Genomic DNA, 16,779 nt, shown 5'->3' with positions numbered 1-16,779 from the left:
TTTAATATACTCAGGCTGTAAGCTCAATCAATATTATGATAACGAATCTAATCTCTGAAATTAATGAGACTTTTATTAAACATATTTTGTTTTTCTCTTGATCGCCAATCCTTTAGCATTACAAATTGCATAGGCAACATTTAGGAGAAGATAGATAATTGAGTTTAAAAACTTAGGGTTCTGTGATGATTCTCAGGACATTTTTAAAAGCCCAGATCTTTAATTGTTTTGGAAGATTTGTTGCATTAAGAGTATAACTATTTTGCAAAATATAGCAATTTATTTTCACAATAAGCATTCTGGGATGTGATAAAAGAAACTTTTACATTTAATAGTTGAAGATAATTTACTGACATTATTGTATTCCTACAGCAATACTAAGCACAAAACACAAAAATAGAACATGTAATCTTTGCCTACAGGAATTTAATTTTCTAAAGATATGCACCTTGCTTGAGTAGCATATAACCCAGTTTTCTTTTTGAACAAAAGCTGATTTATTTAGTGTATACAATTCTTATGTTTCTAATAAAAATACTTTGCCTTCAAAACTTTAAACCTGATTTTTTTAAATAAATATTTCATTGGCAATTTTTTTTAATTTAACTTTATTATTATTATTTTTTTTTTACTCATGTAGTAAGCACATAATATTTACCAGTACCAGGCATGTTGCTGAGGATGCAAAGATAAAGAGTACTTGCATAATCTTTCTTTTATCCCTGAACCCCTGTGAAGAAAAAAGAAAATTTTAATAGAGGATTAAATTTGTCATAAGCAGAAATCATTACATGGACCAACAGTACATTTTATTGAATCCTTTAAATATATATTTTTCTATTTATAAAAATAATGATACATGTTCATTGCAGAGAACTTGGAAAAGCCAAAAAGTCATTTCAATTCAATTGAAAAAATATTTACTGAAACTTGCTATAAGCCCTTCTGTGATTTGTATTTAGTATACTGCATACACAAGGCACAAAGATGGTCTTTGCATTTAAGGTGAGTAATGCTCTGAAGAGTGTCTATTAAATCATTACAAGTAATTTTCAAGTTCTAAAATAGAGGATTAAAAATCATTCTAAATCTGATCATCTAGCAAAATTTACCAATACCATGTTAATGTATTTTCCTGATTTTATGCTCTACACATTTTGTATTTTATTTAGTAATTTCTTAAAATGTGTACTAGTTGCTTAATAATTCATTATGTAGTTTATACTATAATTTATAAATCCTTCTCAAATTGTTGAACTTTTGTTGTTTCCAGTTTTTACTCAAATTTATTTAAGTATAATTTACATTAAATAAAATGCATTCATATTAAGTGTACAGTTTGATGGCTTTTGACAGACTTATATACACATGTAGCCCCCATCATATTAAAGATAGAGAAAATTACTGTCACCTGAAAAATAGTTCCTACATGCATTTTTGCAATCAGTCCTTCCCCTACCCCCACATCTGGCCATTTATCTGCTTTCCAACACTGAAGATTAGATTTGTCTTTTCTAGAATTTCATAGAAATGGAATCATACAGTGTGTACTCTTTTGGGTCTGCTGCTTTTGCTCAGCATAATGGTTTTGAGAGTCATCTGTATTGTTGCTTTTCTCAGTGATTTGTTTCTCTTAATGCTAACTCATGTTCTGTTTTATGGGTATACTCTCTATCCTGCTGGCTATGTAGTACTTTTGGATTGTTTCCAGTTATTACCTAATATGAATAAAGCTGCTATGCACATTAATATATGAGTTTTTGTGTGGCCATATACTTTCATTCCTCATTGGTAAATACTTAGGATTATGATTATTGGGTTTATGGTAAGCATATATTTATGTTTCAAGAAACTCCAAAACTACTTTCCAAAGTAGCATTATTATTTTACTTTCCCAGCAGCAGTGTTATGAGAGTTCTAGTTCCGTATCCTCACCAATGCTCAGTGTGATCAGTCTTTTAAATTTTAACTATTCAAATGCTTGTATGGGAGTATGCTGTTGTGGTTTTAAATTACATTTCTCTGATGATTAATGGTATTAAACATCATTTCACATGGTTCCTGCTCATTTGCATACATTTTTAATGAACCGTCTAGTCAAATATTTTGCCTATTTATTATTTGGGTTTATCATCTTATTATTGAATTGTAAGAGTTCTTCATATTCTGCTTCCAAATATTTTGATATATATAATGAATAGTTTCTTCCAGACCACAGCTTACGTATTCATTTTATCAATGGATCTTTTGAGGAACCAAACTTTTGAATTTTGAAGACTGTTTTTTTTGGGTTTTGCCTTTATGTTTTATACTTTCTGTATGTATATTGGAAATCTTTGTCTATTCTTGGTCACAAATATCTTCTCCTTTTCTCGTGTATTTTGGTTTGGAAGTTTTATAGTTTTCCGTACTATATTTAAGGTAAATTTTATGTAGGTGGTAAGGTAAGGGTTGAGATTAAATTTTTTCCCCATGTCGATATTCTGTTAGTCTGGTATCTTTTGTTGAAAAGTGTATCCTTTCCCTCAGTGCATAGCCTTAGCATCTTTGAAAATCAGCTTACAGTATATTGTATTCCTGTCTCTGAACTCTATTTGGGTATAGAGTCCTGTTTCATTGATCTCTGTGTATCTCTCCTTACACTAATACCTCACTGCCTTAATTACTGTAGCTTTGTAGTAGATCTTGAAATCAGGAGGAACTTTATTCTTTTACAGAATTATTGTGGCTTCTCTAGATCCTTTGCATTTCATATAAATTTTAGTATTACACAAAAAGCCTACTGGGATTTTGATTGGAATTGCATTGAGTCTGTAGATGAATTTGAGGAGAATTAACATCTTAACAATATTGAATTTTCTGATCTATGAGCATGATAATCTCTCTATGTGTTCTCTAATTTCTAAGGAAATTATTTCTATCTCGCACATCTTTTTTTTTTTTTTCAAATTTGTCTGTACATATTCCCAAAATTTTCCATTTCTAATTGTTGTAGCCTATAAGAATACAGTTGATTTTCATGTATTGATCTTGTATTCCTCAACTTTCCTAAACTTATTAGTTCTGGTAACTTTTTAAATTAATTTCATTTGTTTATGTAGACAATCTTGCTATCTGTGAACAAAAGTAATTTTACTCCTCGTTCAATCTGTATGACATTTATTTGTTTGTTTATGCCTCATAACACTGGCTAGGGACTCCAGTAAAATGTTGAATAGTGATGGTGAACATCCTTGTTTTGTTCCAATTTTAGGGGGAAAGAATTCAGGTTTCACTCTTAAATATGATTGTAGTGTAAGCTTTTTATGAGGGGAGTTCTCTCCTCTTCCTATTTTGCTAATAGTTTTTATCTTGAGTGGACAGTGACTTTTCTTAAGCTTTTTCTGTCTCAATTGAGGTAGGTGGTCCTATTTTCCTTTTTTAGTCTAAAATGATAAATTACATTGAGTTTTCGAATGTCAAACCAATCTTTTATTCCCAAGATTAACCCTTTCTTAGTCATAATGTCTTGACCTCTTTATATATTATGGAATTTGATTTGCTGAAGTTTTAAGACTTTTTAAATCTATAATTACGAAGGATATTGATCTGTACTTTTCATGTAATGTTTTTGTCTGGTTTTGTCTTATGGTAATGCTGGCCTCATCCACTGTACTGGAAAGTATTCTCTTCAGTTTTCTGGAGGAGTTTGTATTAAATTGTTATTATTTCTTCCTTAAATATTTGGTAGATTTCACCATTGAATTTTGGGGGAACTGCACTTTTCTATGTCGCATGGTTTTTAAGTCCAAACCATCTTTAACTTACCACATTTAATGTTCATTTTATTATGCCACATCACATATATTTCAAGATCCTTTAACCAGTCCACTTTTCCACCTTCCAACCTTGATGCTGTTGTTATCGTACAGTTTATTTCTACGTTATAAATCCCAAAATACATTGTTATTTTGTTTTAAATAGTCAGTTTTCTTTTAAAGAGATTTGAAACAAGAAAAATAAATTTATAGTTTCCCAAATAATTAAAATTTACTATCTCTTCTTTACCTTGTGTAGATCCAGTTTTCCCCCAGTATCATTTTCTTTCCACCCTAAAGCATTTCCTTGGATATTTCTTATACTGCAGTTTTTCTGGTGATGAATTCTCTTACCTTTTGTACATTTTAAAGTGCTTTATTATGCTGTCATTTTTTTGTAAAGATATTTTACCTGGATATAAAATTCTAGTTTGACAGTGTTATTCTTTCACTATTAAAATGATACCACTCTGCTCTCTTCTGGCTTGCATAATTTCTGGCAGGCAGTCTGCTCTTGTTCTTATCTATGTTCCTTTGCACTTAATATGTCTTCTCCCCCTTCACTGCATGTCCTATTTCCCCACCCCATGTCCCAGCTACTTTTAAGTTATTCTCTTTATTACTGGTTTTAGCTGTGTGATTATGACATGACTTCATGTGGTTTGCTTCACTTTTTTTTCGCTTTTTTGCTGAAGATTCTTTAAGCCTCTGTGGAGCTGTAGGTCTATAGTTTACATCAAATTTGGGAACTTCTTGGATATTCTTCAAGTATTTTTTCTGGTTTCTCATTTCTCTTGTCCTATCCTAAGAGTCCACTTATTCAGATGTCAGACTGCTTGTTCCAGTTTGCTAATGCTGCTGTTATGCAAAATAACAGAAATAAGTTGGCTTTTATAGAGGGGGTTTATTTGGCTACAAATTTACAGTTCTGAGGCCATAAAAGTGTCCAAACTAAGACATCAACAAGATGATACCTTCACTGAAGAATGGCGGATGGCATCCGGAACACCTATGTCAGCTGGGAAGGCACGTGGCTGGCATCTGCTATTCCTTGGCTCCCAGGTTGCATTTCAAAATGGCTTTCTCCAAAATGTCTCTGGGTCTCTCTTAATTTCTTCAGCTCCCGTGTATCTTAGCATCAGGGTCCTCTGTTAGCTTCTCCAGAGCAAACTCTGGGCTAGCATCTCCAAACGTCTCTTAAGCATCTCCAAGTGTCAGCATCAATGTCAGCTCTTAGCTTTTCTCCAAAATGTCCCTCTCAGCTGCTCTGAGCTCCTTCTGTTTGTGAGCTGTTTTATAGGACTCCAGTGATTAAATTAAGACCACCCTGAATGGGCAGGGTCCATATCTCCATGAAAATAATTTAATCAAACATTTCGCCCACAGTTGATTGTCACATCTCCATCAAAAGATTCCAACCTAATCAATGCTAATACATCTGCCCTCACAAGATTGCGTTAAAGAATATGCCATTTGGGGGGACATAATTATATCCAAACCACACTGCTTAATACTGTCCCACAGTTTACTAATGCTCTGTTTATTTTTCTCATCTTTTTTTCTCTGTCTCTCATTTTGGATTGTTTCTTTCCTGTGTATTTAAGTTTACTGATATTTCATTCTCCAGTGTCTAATCTACGGTAAGTTCCATCCACTATATTTTTCATTTAGACATTTTATTTTCATCTTGATGTTTGTGTTGGGTATTTTTTTTTATTTCTTCAATTTCTTTCCTTATTATGCCTCCTTCAACCTTTTTGTACTTTTAGGCTATAATTTTAATTGCTGTTTTATCATGGTTTTCTAGTTCTATCATCTGTGCCATTTTTAATGCAATTTTATTTAGATATAAGTCACACACCATATAATCCATCCAAAATATACAGTCGCTTACAGTATCATCATATAGTTTTGCATTCATCGCCACAATCAATTTTAGAACATTTTCACTACTCAAAAATAAACAAAAAAATAAAAAAGAACACCCAAAACATTCCATACCCCATGTCCCCCCTATTTATTTATATGTTTTCTGTCTTTATTTTATTACTCATCTGCCCAAACACTGTATAAAGGAGTGTCAGTCACTAGATTTTCACAATCACACAGTCCCACAATAAAAACTGTATAGTTATACAATCATCAAGATTATGTAAGATTATGCTTAGCTTCTTCTTTGCAGGAATAAGTTTCCTAAGGGCAAGCCTCAAGGTCAAGGGCTTGACTTAAAATTGGGAGTCCCTAATGCTTTCAAGAATATCAGGAATTCCCCAGGTTGAGGAAATTTAATATTTTCACATTTTCCCCCAGTCCCTCAAGGGGACTTCTTTGCCATTTTTGTAAGTCTATTTCTGTTCATTGGTTTTCCTCCTACGTATGAGTGGTTACTTTCCCACTTCTTTTTGTGCCTGGTGATTTTTTGGTGGAGGCTAGACGTTGTAAATTTTACATTGTTGATACTTTGTTCTAGTATGCTGTTAAGTTAGTTTGAAACACTGTGAATTTTTTAGGGCTTGCTTTTAAACTTAATTAAGCTGGGTTAGATAGCCTTTAGTCGAGGACTAATAGAGCTGCACTACTGAAGCAGTAAGTAACTTTCAGGCTCTACTGGATGCCACATTTGCTAGAAGTTCTTTCCATTGTGCCTGGTGAGAATATGCACTATTTGGAGCTCTGTGTGGACCTGGTGATTGCTCCACCTGATCTCTTTCTCTGGCCTGAGTATGTCATATATGTCCTGATCAATAAGACCTGAAAGCAGACCTTTGCAGATCTTTGAAGCTCTCTTTACGGTTCTGTGCTACATGAATTCTAACCATCTCAATCTCCGCTAAATCTGAACTCTATATCTGCAACTTGGGGATCCTGCCAGCCAGGCTCTATTTTTGTTTTCTCTCCCTGTGCTGCAGCTTGGACACTTTCTAAACGCAGTAAGCTGGGGCAACCATACTTATCACCTTACTTGTTTCCATTTTCTCTGAAGTTAGTTTACTCTGCTACCTATTGTTTAGTGTATGAATATCCTTGTTTCATATATTTCGTATGGTTTTTTAGATGGTGAAAAATAGAGCGTAAATCTGGTCTGTTACTCCATCATGGTAATAGCAGAAGATCTCGTACCTTAATTTTTTATATTTTCACTGGATGCAGAATTTTACACTGCTCCCTCCCCCCGTCCCTCCTTTTTTTAAAGCAATTTGGAAATATTCTTTGTCGTCTTACATATCCGATCTCTGACAAGTAGTCTGGAGACATTCCCTGTTTATGTAACATGTCTTTTTCCTCAGCATATTTTAAAGATTTTTCCCTTTGTTACTGGTTCTTCAGCAATTTGAGTATGATATGACATGTTATTTTCAAGCATGCATGCATGTTCATAAGTTTTCATCTTGTCGGGGTTTACTGTTGATTGAATGCTGGACAATTTGTATTGTATGTTGTTGAGTATCTTGACTTTGTTGTCTTCCTTCCAAGAGTGTGACACCTTGTTCTGGTGATCATTAGTGATTGATATTTTACAATCTTGCTAGTTAGTTTTGTTAGTGTAGGTTTAGCTTTTACTCTGAGCTAATTTAGCCCTAAAATAATACGTGTCTCTTTTGTAGTTTCTGTTGATTACCTGGGTTTTCTTTGAGGACTGTCTAGTCTGATCAGAAATTAGACATCTCCCATCTCTTTGTGAATTCTGGGAATTATTTGTCATACATCTCCCCATTCCTTCTCTACTTATCCTCATGGAGTTTATCCCTACTTTGCATTGCTTACTATCCGGCAGCAGACTCAACAATGCAGATTCTGTATGGCTTCTTTCTCTCTAGTGTGCTGTCCTGATAATTAGATCCACTTCATCCTCTTGAAAATCTGATGTTTGTCTCTCCAATAGTGAGACCTTTGAGTTATGCTTAGAATTTCCTTTCCTACATAGTGTTTCAGAAAAGTGCCCTCAGATAAAAAATCGAGTCATCACAGGGCTCTCTTCATTGCTTTCTTTTCTCATGGGGATCATAGTCCTGTACTGCCTGTTGTCCAATATTTAAAGGAAGTTCTTTTGTATATTTTGCCCAGTTTTTTTTTTTTTCCTGTTGCTTATATATTTCTGTCCAGTGTTTGGAGCAGAAGGGCAAATCCATTCCCATTTTATTTGATGGTTGAGAAGTTATTTTTACATTTTTGTTGTATATATTACTGTAGAGAATATCCTTGAGTAGAAGACATGTCTGTTTTTTCTTAAGGAAATTGCTAGAAAGGGAAACATTGGACATTAAATTCATCTTAGTATTTATTGCCAAATTGTTCTCAGAGTTTTTCACCACCACCAGTGTATAAAAATGCTTACCTCACAGTATTTTCACTGGCGATGCTTATTCCTTGATGAGTTGTCTCTACTCCATTGATTATTATAAGGTGATATGTTTTCATATACTCTAATAATTTGTTTTCCTTTCATGCAGATCGTCTGGATGCTTTACTTATGTTTTAGTCTTTATTTTTCATGTGATTTCTTTATATTAAGGGTTTGAACCTTCTGTCATAATTTATATAAATACTTAATTTCATTTATGTTTTTGATAGTTCATATAGTTAATTCTACCATTTCCTTTCCTTATTTGTTCTAATTCTTTTCTAGTTGGAAAATCCTTCTTCATGCTGATAGTAAAATATATTTATTCATCTTTCCTTCTAGTTTTTCTTTAGTTTCATATAAAATCTAATTTTATTATTTTCCAGAGTTAAGCAGTTATTACAGTATTATTTATTAGATAGTCATTTTTCCCATATACTTTTGTGACTTACAGTCACCATCAACTTATCATAAATTGAATTCCTATAGTATGAAATAACCTGTGTTTGGGCTGCTTGGTTTCACTGCTCTTTCTTTCAATTTGTGTACCTATTAGTTATGAATTGTAGCTTTACAGTATCTTTAAATTCTTGCAGCAAAAGTTTTCTTGCATTCCGTTTCAATAATATCTTGGCTAGATCATCCATTTTTTCCTGAATGAGTTGTACCATTTCTACTTTTACCTCATATTCACTTCTCAGCCTATTGCAATGTATCTCTTCCCTGAGAGGTAACAAATGACCTAATTCCTAAATGCACTAAATATTGCTTCTTTGCTGCAACTTTTTTTCCCCTGATTTCTTAATATATTATGTTCTTGTTTCCCTTGTGCTTCTCTTACGACTCCTTCTCAGTATCCTGACATGACTCTTTTTCCTATCTTTATATGTAGCTGTACCTTAAGATTATGACTTTAGCTCTTTTTTTTTGGTTTTATTGAATTCCTAGGTTATACTGTGCATCCTTGGTTTTAACACAATTCCCTTTATAAATGACCCCTTTACCTACCTCTTTACCCTTGGGACCCATATTCCCAAAGCTGTGTTACCAAATGCTTGCTCTAAAGTCATTATGTAAAACCCATTGTCTCCTCCCTTCCTAGCCCCATTTTCTTCATCAGTACTTTTGGCACAACGTCTTCTCAGCCAAGCAAGAGAGAAACCTCAAAAGTGTTGCTGTTGGCCCAAATGGTGCATGCTAATTCCCTCTGCAACATTGACTCACTTGAAATGTCTGTGTCTACCACCCTAACTGAAGTCTCTCAGAAGCTTTTACACTCAAATGTAACTTCTGATAATACCAAACATCTGTATTTTTGTATAAAACATGGCAGACATTATTTTGCCTGGTAATTTTTCAGAATGGTTTCACTGACTCCGTGTTTCTTCCTACTCCCTGTCTTAGTTTGGATATTAATGCATCAAAAATATATATCTGCCCATGAATTAATTTTGAAAAATATCTCTGGGTAACTGTATAAATTTGTTTGAACTAAGGCATTCTGTATTTGCTCATTTGTTAGACACATTGAATATTTCTGTAATCAGAATACCTTTTACAGTTGTTAGAATGTCAAAGTTATACTTGGCATTTGTGATTTATGGTGTTATATAATCACAATCACTAGCATCTTCAAGTTAATAAAGTATGATGATATAGTAGAAAGTAAAGTTTAGAGACTAGATGCTAAATTTTCAAAAAAATTTCTCATTACAGAAAAATGATGCATAAAATACAGGATTCCCATCTATCACCCTATTATTAACACTGTGCATTGGTGTGGAACACTTGTTACAATTGATGAAAGCACATTTTTATAATTGCATTATTAGCTATCGTCCATGGTTTAATTTAGGGTTCACTGTTTATGATGCATGGCTCTATGGGTTTAAATTTTTTTATATTCTAGTACCATAAATACAACCTAAAATTCTACCTTATAACCATATTCAAATACATAATTCAGTGCTATTAATTATGCTCACAATGTGCTACCATCACCACCATCCATTACCAAAACTTTTCCATCATTCAAAATAGAAATTCTGTGCGTTTTAAGCCTTAATTCCCTGTTCCCTCCTGCCACCCCATCCTCTGGTAGCCTGTGTTCTAGATTCTGACGCTATGAACTTGCTTATTCTCATATCAGTGAGATCATACAAAATGTGTACTTTTGTGTCTGGCTTATTTCACTCATTTTGTCTTTGGGGTTCATCCATGTTGTCACAAGTATGAGAACTTCATTTCTTTTTAATGCAGAATAATGTTCCATTGTGTATATACACTGAATTGTATTTATCTACTCATCAGTTAATGGACACTTGAGTTTTGGTTGCTTCCATCTTTTGGCAGTTGTAAATAATGCCGCTATGAACTCATGAGTATGCAAATACCTGTTCAAGTCCCTGCTTTCACTCCTTTTGGGTCTATCCCCAGAAGTTGGATTGCCAGATCATATAGTAATTCTATACTTAACTTTCTGAGGAACTGCCAAGTTGTCTTCCAGTCATTTTACATTCCCACCAGCAATGAATGAATGTTGCTAGTTTTGATAGAATTGATGTTGTCAGTTTTTTTTTTTTATGGCAGTAATTAGATAATTCACTCTCTCCTCCTTCCTCATTCTCTCTTGTTTTCTTTAACTATAACACAAATGGGTCGTACATAAAGTTTATCTTAAAACAATGACAGACTCTTAAGGCATAAATTAAATGAAGGGGAGGGTGGGAGAGGGGAAGGGTGAAGAGGTAGGTAAAGGGGTCATTTATATAGGGAATCGTGTTAAAACCAAGGATACACAGTATAACCTAGGAATTCAGTAGCAATTTAAAAAAAAAAAGAGCTAAAGTCATATTCTTAAGGTACAACTATATATAAGGACAGTAATCTTTAGGGAGGCTGTTTTATATTAACTGAAATTGTGATTTGGTGTGTCCAAAACAAATTTTAGTTAATCAAGATTCTTTCAGATTTTTTAGAAATATTAAGAGTCAGTGACCCATGTGAATATATAGTTAATTTTTTATCTTGCAGTCAAGGGTACTGCATTGACTGTTTCATTTCCTTAATCACAGGCATCTAGTGAGTACCTGCTATGGTACCTGGTAATGTGTTCAGCACTATGAACCATCTTTCATTGTTCTTGACAGAGTTCTTCATAGTGTAAAATAGTACAACAAAGGTCAGTGGTCAATTCCTTGTACCTGGAAACTGCTCATTCCTCATGTACAGTGTCATGCAGTTTCTTAAATGAAGACCTGGCTTAAATGAAAAGCTGGGTTCTTCATCATAGTGAGCACCCAGTAAATATTTATCGATTGTCTAATGGCGTATCTTTTAAGTGGCTAACTAGGAAATGGGTGGGCTTATAGTTTTAAGTAACTTCATGAGAAAAGGTTGGAATGATGGTTAATTATTATTGAAAAAAAGAAAGAGTAGACATTGAGAAATATAAGGGATATAATGGAATCCTCGCAGTATGTTGTGGGCATACAAAAATAAAGCCTCATGGTTTCTCACCATAGAAAACAATGATTTCATTTTGAAAAGCTTTCTAGTAGTATCATGATTAATTGACAGTTGTAGAATGTAGTGATTTCACAGAACTCAGTTTCAGCAGATCACCAGTCCTTTCTCTGAAATCAAATGTATAAATGAAGTAGTTAAGTAAAAATATTACATCTATGCTTCCACTCATTATTTTAGTAATATGTTTCAATAACTAATCCTTGAAAGAGTGAAGTAACAGTAAAGTGATGAGGAAGTACAATATGATGACACATTCTTTTTTCCTCTGGTAACTGAAGGTTAAATGGGTAGCAAGTAGAATGCCTTAAACAAGATTGGTATATTGATTAAAACGCTGATTTAACAGCTCGCAGTCTCCCCTTGGAAACCTGGTAAAGATAAGCCAGCTGTGTCTAACAGTGCTCAGTGTCCACTGAGAGTACACTATCTATCATCACAATATGGTGATGAGAGGTGTTTTATGTTTGTGTTAATTTCCCCCACTAAATCAGTAATTATTACAATCCTGTCCCTGCTGTTTACCCTGCAGCTGTTTTTCCATTTGTCGAGAGAGCGGGTGTTCTCTGAAGACCGCACACGTTTCTATGGTGCAGAAATTGTCTCTGCTTTGGACTATCTACATTCCGGAAAGATTGTGTACCGTGATCTCAAGGTAAAAAAAAAAAAGAGTAATCAAAATTTGTTTTTGCAGAGACTATGGGGACAAACACAAAGTAATTACAAAGTTACACAGTTTTGAGAAAAGCAGATTTAGAAAGGGAAAAAAAGGAGCTCTGTTTAAGAATTCATTTTGTTACATTTGATAGGAAATTTCATTCAATGTGTATGTAGTTCCTTAATGTTTTGAGTTTTTTAATATGCAACATAATTTCTGCTTGGCTACTGTGGCTTAATATGATCTACCAATAATGTTCATTTCTCCATAAATGTTTAATTATGTTAAACATCCGATTAAAAATCTTTCAATTTAAAAAAGCACTGTATTTGTTTTATCAGTAATAGTTACTTTTACTTCTCTAACTTCCTTTCTGGTGAGAACCTTAGAACAGCTCAGTGGTTGGCAAACTTTTTCTGAAAAGGCTCAGATAGTAAATATTTCAGGCCTTGTAGCTACACATTCTGCCATCCATTCCAATAAAACCTTATTTACAAAAAGAAGCAGCATGCTGGATTTGGCCCACAGGCTGAAGTTTGCTGATCCCCAGAGAAGCTCATAAAAGGTAATAATAATTCTCATGACACCGTTATGAATTAGATTGGCCATATTAAGGAAATTTGAACCACGACACATTCTAAATGTGACTGACCATCTTGCTTTCTTAAAAAGTAAATCATGTGACCGTGTGATTGTGAAGACCTTGTGGATCACACCCCCTTTATCTAGTGTATGGATGAGTAGAAAAATGGGGATAAAAACTAAAAGGACAAATGGGGTGGGATGGGGGGATGATTTGGGTGTTCTTTTTTCACTTTTATTTTTTATTCTTGTTCTGGTTCTTTCTGATGTAAGGAAAATGTTCAGAGATAGATTGTGGTGATGAACGCATAACTATGTTATCATATTGTGGACAGTGAATTGTATACCATGGATGATTGTATGGTATGTGAATGTATTTCAATAAAACTGAATTTAATAAAAAAAAAAAAAAGTAAATCATGTAGTATTCTTGATCTATTAATATTTGACACAGAATTCTTTATTAAGTGGTAGCATACTTAAAATATAATTTGATTTTCAGTAATAGAAGTTACATGTCACTTTTATGAAATTATGTTTTGCATAAAGTGAGGTATATCTGTATATTACTGCATATAAATGAAATCAGTTTTCTTCTCATTTCCTTCTTGTTCCTTTATGCACCTGTAATTCTTGAATTATATAATTATTTAAACAATTGTCTAGGTTAGTCAGAGATGTTCCTATCATGTATCTTTAACTTATGAATGAACCTGGAGTAACTAGTTCACAAAGTCCTATTTTACACAATGACAGTGAACTATATATGCCTGTATAACATATTATTAGTTACTGAAGTTCAAAAGAAACCATAAGATACTATATTTAGTGAGAAATGTCTAGATGATCAACTGTCTTAAGTGCTAAAATGTACTAGAGATGAATACCTATCAACAGTGTGATTGTATTTAGCATGAAGCTTCTCATAACTAGCAATATGGTAGAATTCAGCACTTCTGCATCTGATGACTACATGGCCAAATAATCCTATGTGTTTGTCTTCAGTCTAGTTTTTTTAGCAGCTTTATTGCGATGTATTCACATACCATACATTCCATCCAAGGTATACAATCAGTGGCTTTTAGTATAATCACCGAGTTGGCATTCATCATCACAATCAATTTTAGAACATTTTCATTAAGACAAAACATGCATTAACTTTCCAAATAGTTAGCTCTTCTCTGTCCAAGCCCCCTTCCCCACTCCCACTTTATGTTCTATGAATCCTATTTATAGGGAGGAAGAAGGGGAGGCCTGGAATAAAGGAAACGAGAATAAATTTGAAGTACTTGGTAACATATTCAAAATGCTTAAAGCTGGAAGTTAGGATTATTAACCTAAAGAAACATAAAGAAAATAATGATCATTTGATTGCAAGCATAGATAAGGAATAATACAATTGGTATCGTCTTGGTCAGTAGCCTACATTAATCGTTTCTCATTGATTTAATCAACATATGGTTGGTGTATTGAATTTTATCAAATATACTTCCTTCTCCTATCCTTTCTGATTATGGAATTAGACTACATTTACTAACTGCAATAGAAAGTACCTACTTTATATATGAATACTAGTCATGTAATTACCATATGCATAGATCACTAAGCTTTACTAAACAGTTAAGTGGTGTCTCCTCTCTAAGTTTATTTTTTAAAATTATAACATTAATTTAAAGGTCTAAGTAAATGTATATAATAAGACAGAAAACATATAAATATACACCAAGAAAAATACATACAATATAATAAGCCAAACATTCCAAATTTGTACAGGTGCTATTTGTAGCCCTAGTGCACAGTATTATGCACAATAGAATGAGATCCTTTAAGTAAAATCTTAGAAATTTAGGGCTGGTCTGTATTTTACAGGTGAGGTAATTGAAGCCTAGAAGCCTAATAAGTGGCTTACTCGAAGTAAAGGACCAAGATGGTGACACAGTGAGGATTATCAGAACCCATGAATCCTAGCACCAGTTCTAATGTCCTTTCCATTGCACCATTCTGCCTTTCTAGAGTTGAAATAAAATCTATGTGAGAGAATGTATTGGATTGATTTGGAGATCTTTGTAAACCTAACAGTCTAATAAAGCTGCTAAAGATAACAGGATGACTATTTCAAATATACTTACACCAGCTATAGTAAAAACAGCATCATCAAACACTTGAGTTAGATACTCTCTTTGATTGGCCAGTCTCAAATTTGTTTCTTTGGTCTCATTAATAATGACTTTGTTTTTATTCAAATAAAAATCCATTTGAGAAGCCAGTGGTAGCTGCGCTTCTTAAGTAAGTTGGTACCTGTATGCTGCTGCCCCATTTATCATTGAAGGCAAAGTCTTATTTCATATGCAAGTTAATTTACGATATAGTGTATCATTTTATATTTCCTAATAGCTTGTGTTCATAGGAACAGATAAATTATTGAGGCCTTGTTACACCTTCAAAAGTAAGTTTGCTTAATTTATCAGTGTACGTCATGATATGAAATTTTGTTTTATTAAGGACTTAAGTTCCCTGTGATTACTTAGAGAACACTGGTGTTGCTTCATGATAGTATAATAATTTGAAGAAATTTCTTCTAAGACTTCTTCAGTAATATAAATGACATTTTGGAAACTTCTTTTCTGTTTTGTTCTTTTTTTGCAAATATAACTTATATTTTCAGTGACCATGGCCATCCAAGTACAGAGTAGGCTGAACAGGGACATTTGCAAAGATGCATATAATGAGATTGGAATTCATTAAGAGTTTTCTCTAAGAGTGTGCGAGGGAGAAAAAAAAAAGAAAATAATACATAAATTATTGCTGTATTCCATTTGTGAAACATCTAATCATATTTTTTTACCTAATCAGAGTATTTATCACTTACTTTATTAATTTGAGAAACTACCAAATAGATTAAGTTAATTTCTAAGACACAGTGATGTCACAAAAGGGTGGCTTCAGTGACTCTTTTACCACACTCCCAATCTTCATCAGCTCCATGAATTCCACCCCAAATAAATGTACAGTCTAAATTAAAACACCATGTTTGCTGTGCATACCTCGTCTCAAGATATAGCCCCTGGGAATGGTTGAGATGGGAAGATTTATGTTCTTTATATGTTTCTGCAATTTGAAAAAAGACTAGAGAGACATTGACAATTAAATTCAATGCATGACCCTGGGCTGGATCTAATAATGGTGGCGAAAATGCCCAAAAGGATATGATTGGGACATATAAAAAATTGTAACATAGACAGTCAATTTTATATCAATTTAAAATTTTTTTAACTTAATTGTAATTAACATGGTTACATAAGTGAATATCCTTGTTCTTAGAAAATATACATGGAAATATTAAGTGTTCAAGGAGCAAGATGTATACAACCTATTCTTAAATGTTTAGAAGACAGATATATAGGAAGGGAGGGAGGAAGAGAGCGAGGAAAGGAAGGAAAGTTCAGATGTATAAAAATGTTAAAAATGGGTGGATCTGTGTATCTCGATGGTGGGTATGGTGGCGTTCTCTATTATGGGTTTTGTATTATTTTTGCAACTGTTCTGTAAGTTTGAGAGTTCTTCAAAGTAATAAGCTTAGAAAATAAAAAATACCCTCTAACTCCCACTTTTAACCATAAGGTCACTCTTGATTACGCCTTTAGAGAAATTTTAAGCCACCGCTAGTTAGGAATCCCTTCCATCTCTTAAAATTAAGTGGTATTACTGGGCCATGTGCCTTATTTGTAGCAAATACTTAAATAGCTTGGTAATCTAGGTGGTATCTCCACTAATATACATTCTGAATTCTTTTCTAGGTTAGGAGGGTTGAAAGTGAAGAAATATGTTCCTATCACTGTTTTAGCACACTCTCTTAATTTGATGGTTGTTCAATT

General features: G+C 33.4%; 1 protein-coding gene across 7 annotated transcripts in view; it reads left to right on the top strand.

Annotated features, from left to right (window-relative positions):
* AKT3 (AKT serine/threonine kinase 3) overlaps positions 1-16,779 on the top strand; it is a 413,894-nt gene that overhangs the window by 316,473 nt on the left and 80,642 nt on the right. For all 7 annotated transcript variants that reach the window (XM_037822276.1, XM_037822269.1, XM_037822307.1 and 4 more), the window contains one exon: positions 12,197-12,319. In XM_037822276.1, the coding sequence (XP_037678204.1) occupies positions 12,197-12,319 (123 nt within the window). The remainder of the gene's footprint in view (positions 1-12,196; positions 12,320-16,779) is intronic.

This window comes from Choloepus didactylus, chromosome 2, assembly GCF_015220235.1.
Source record: "Choloepus didactylus isolate mChoDid1 chromosome 2, mChoDid1.pri, whole genome shotgun sequence".
In the NCBI taxonomy this organism is placed as follows: domain Eukaryota; kingdom Metazoa; phylum Chordata; class Mammalia; order Pilosa; family Megalonychidae; genus Choloepus; species Choloepus didactylus.
This window is presented reverse-complemented; position numbering and strand designations above follow the sequence as displayed.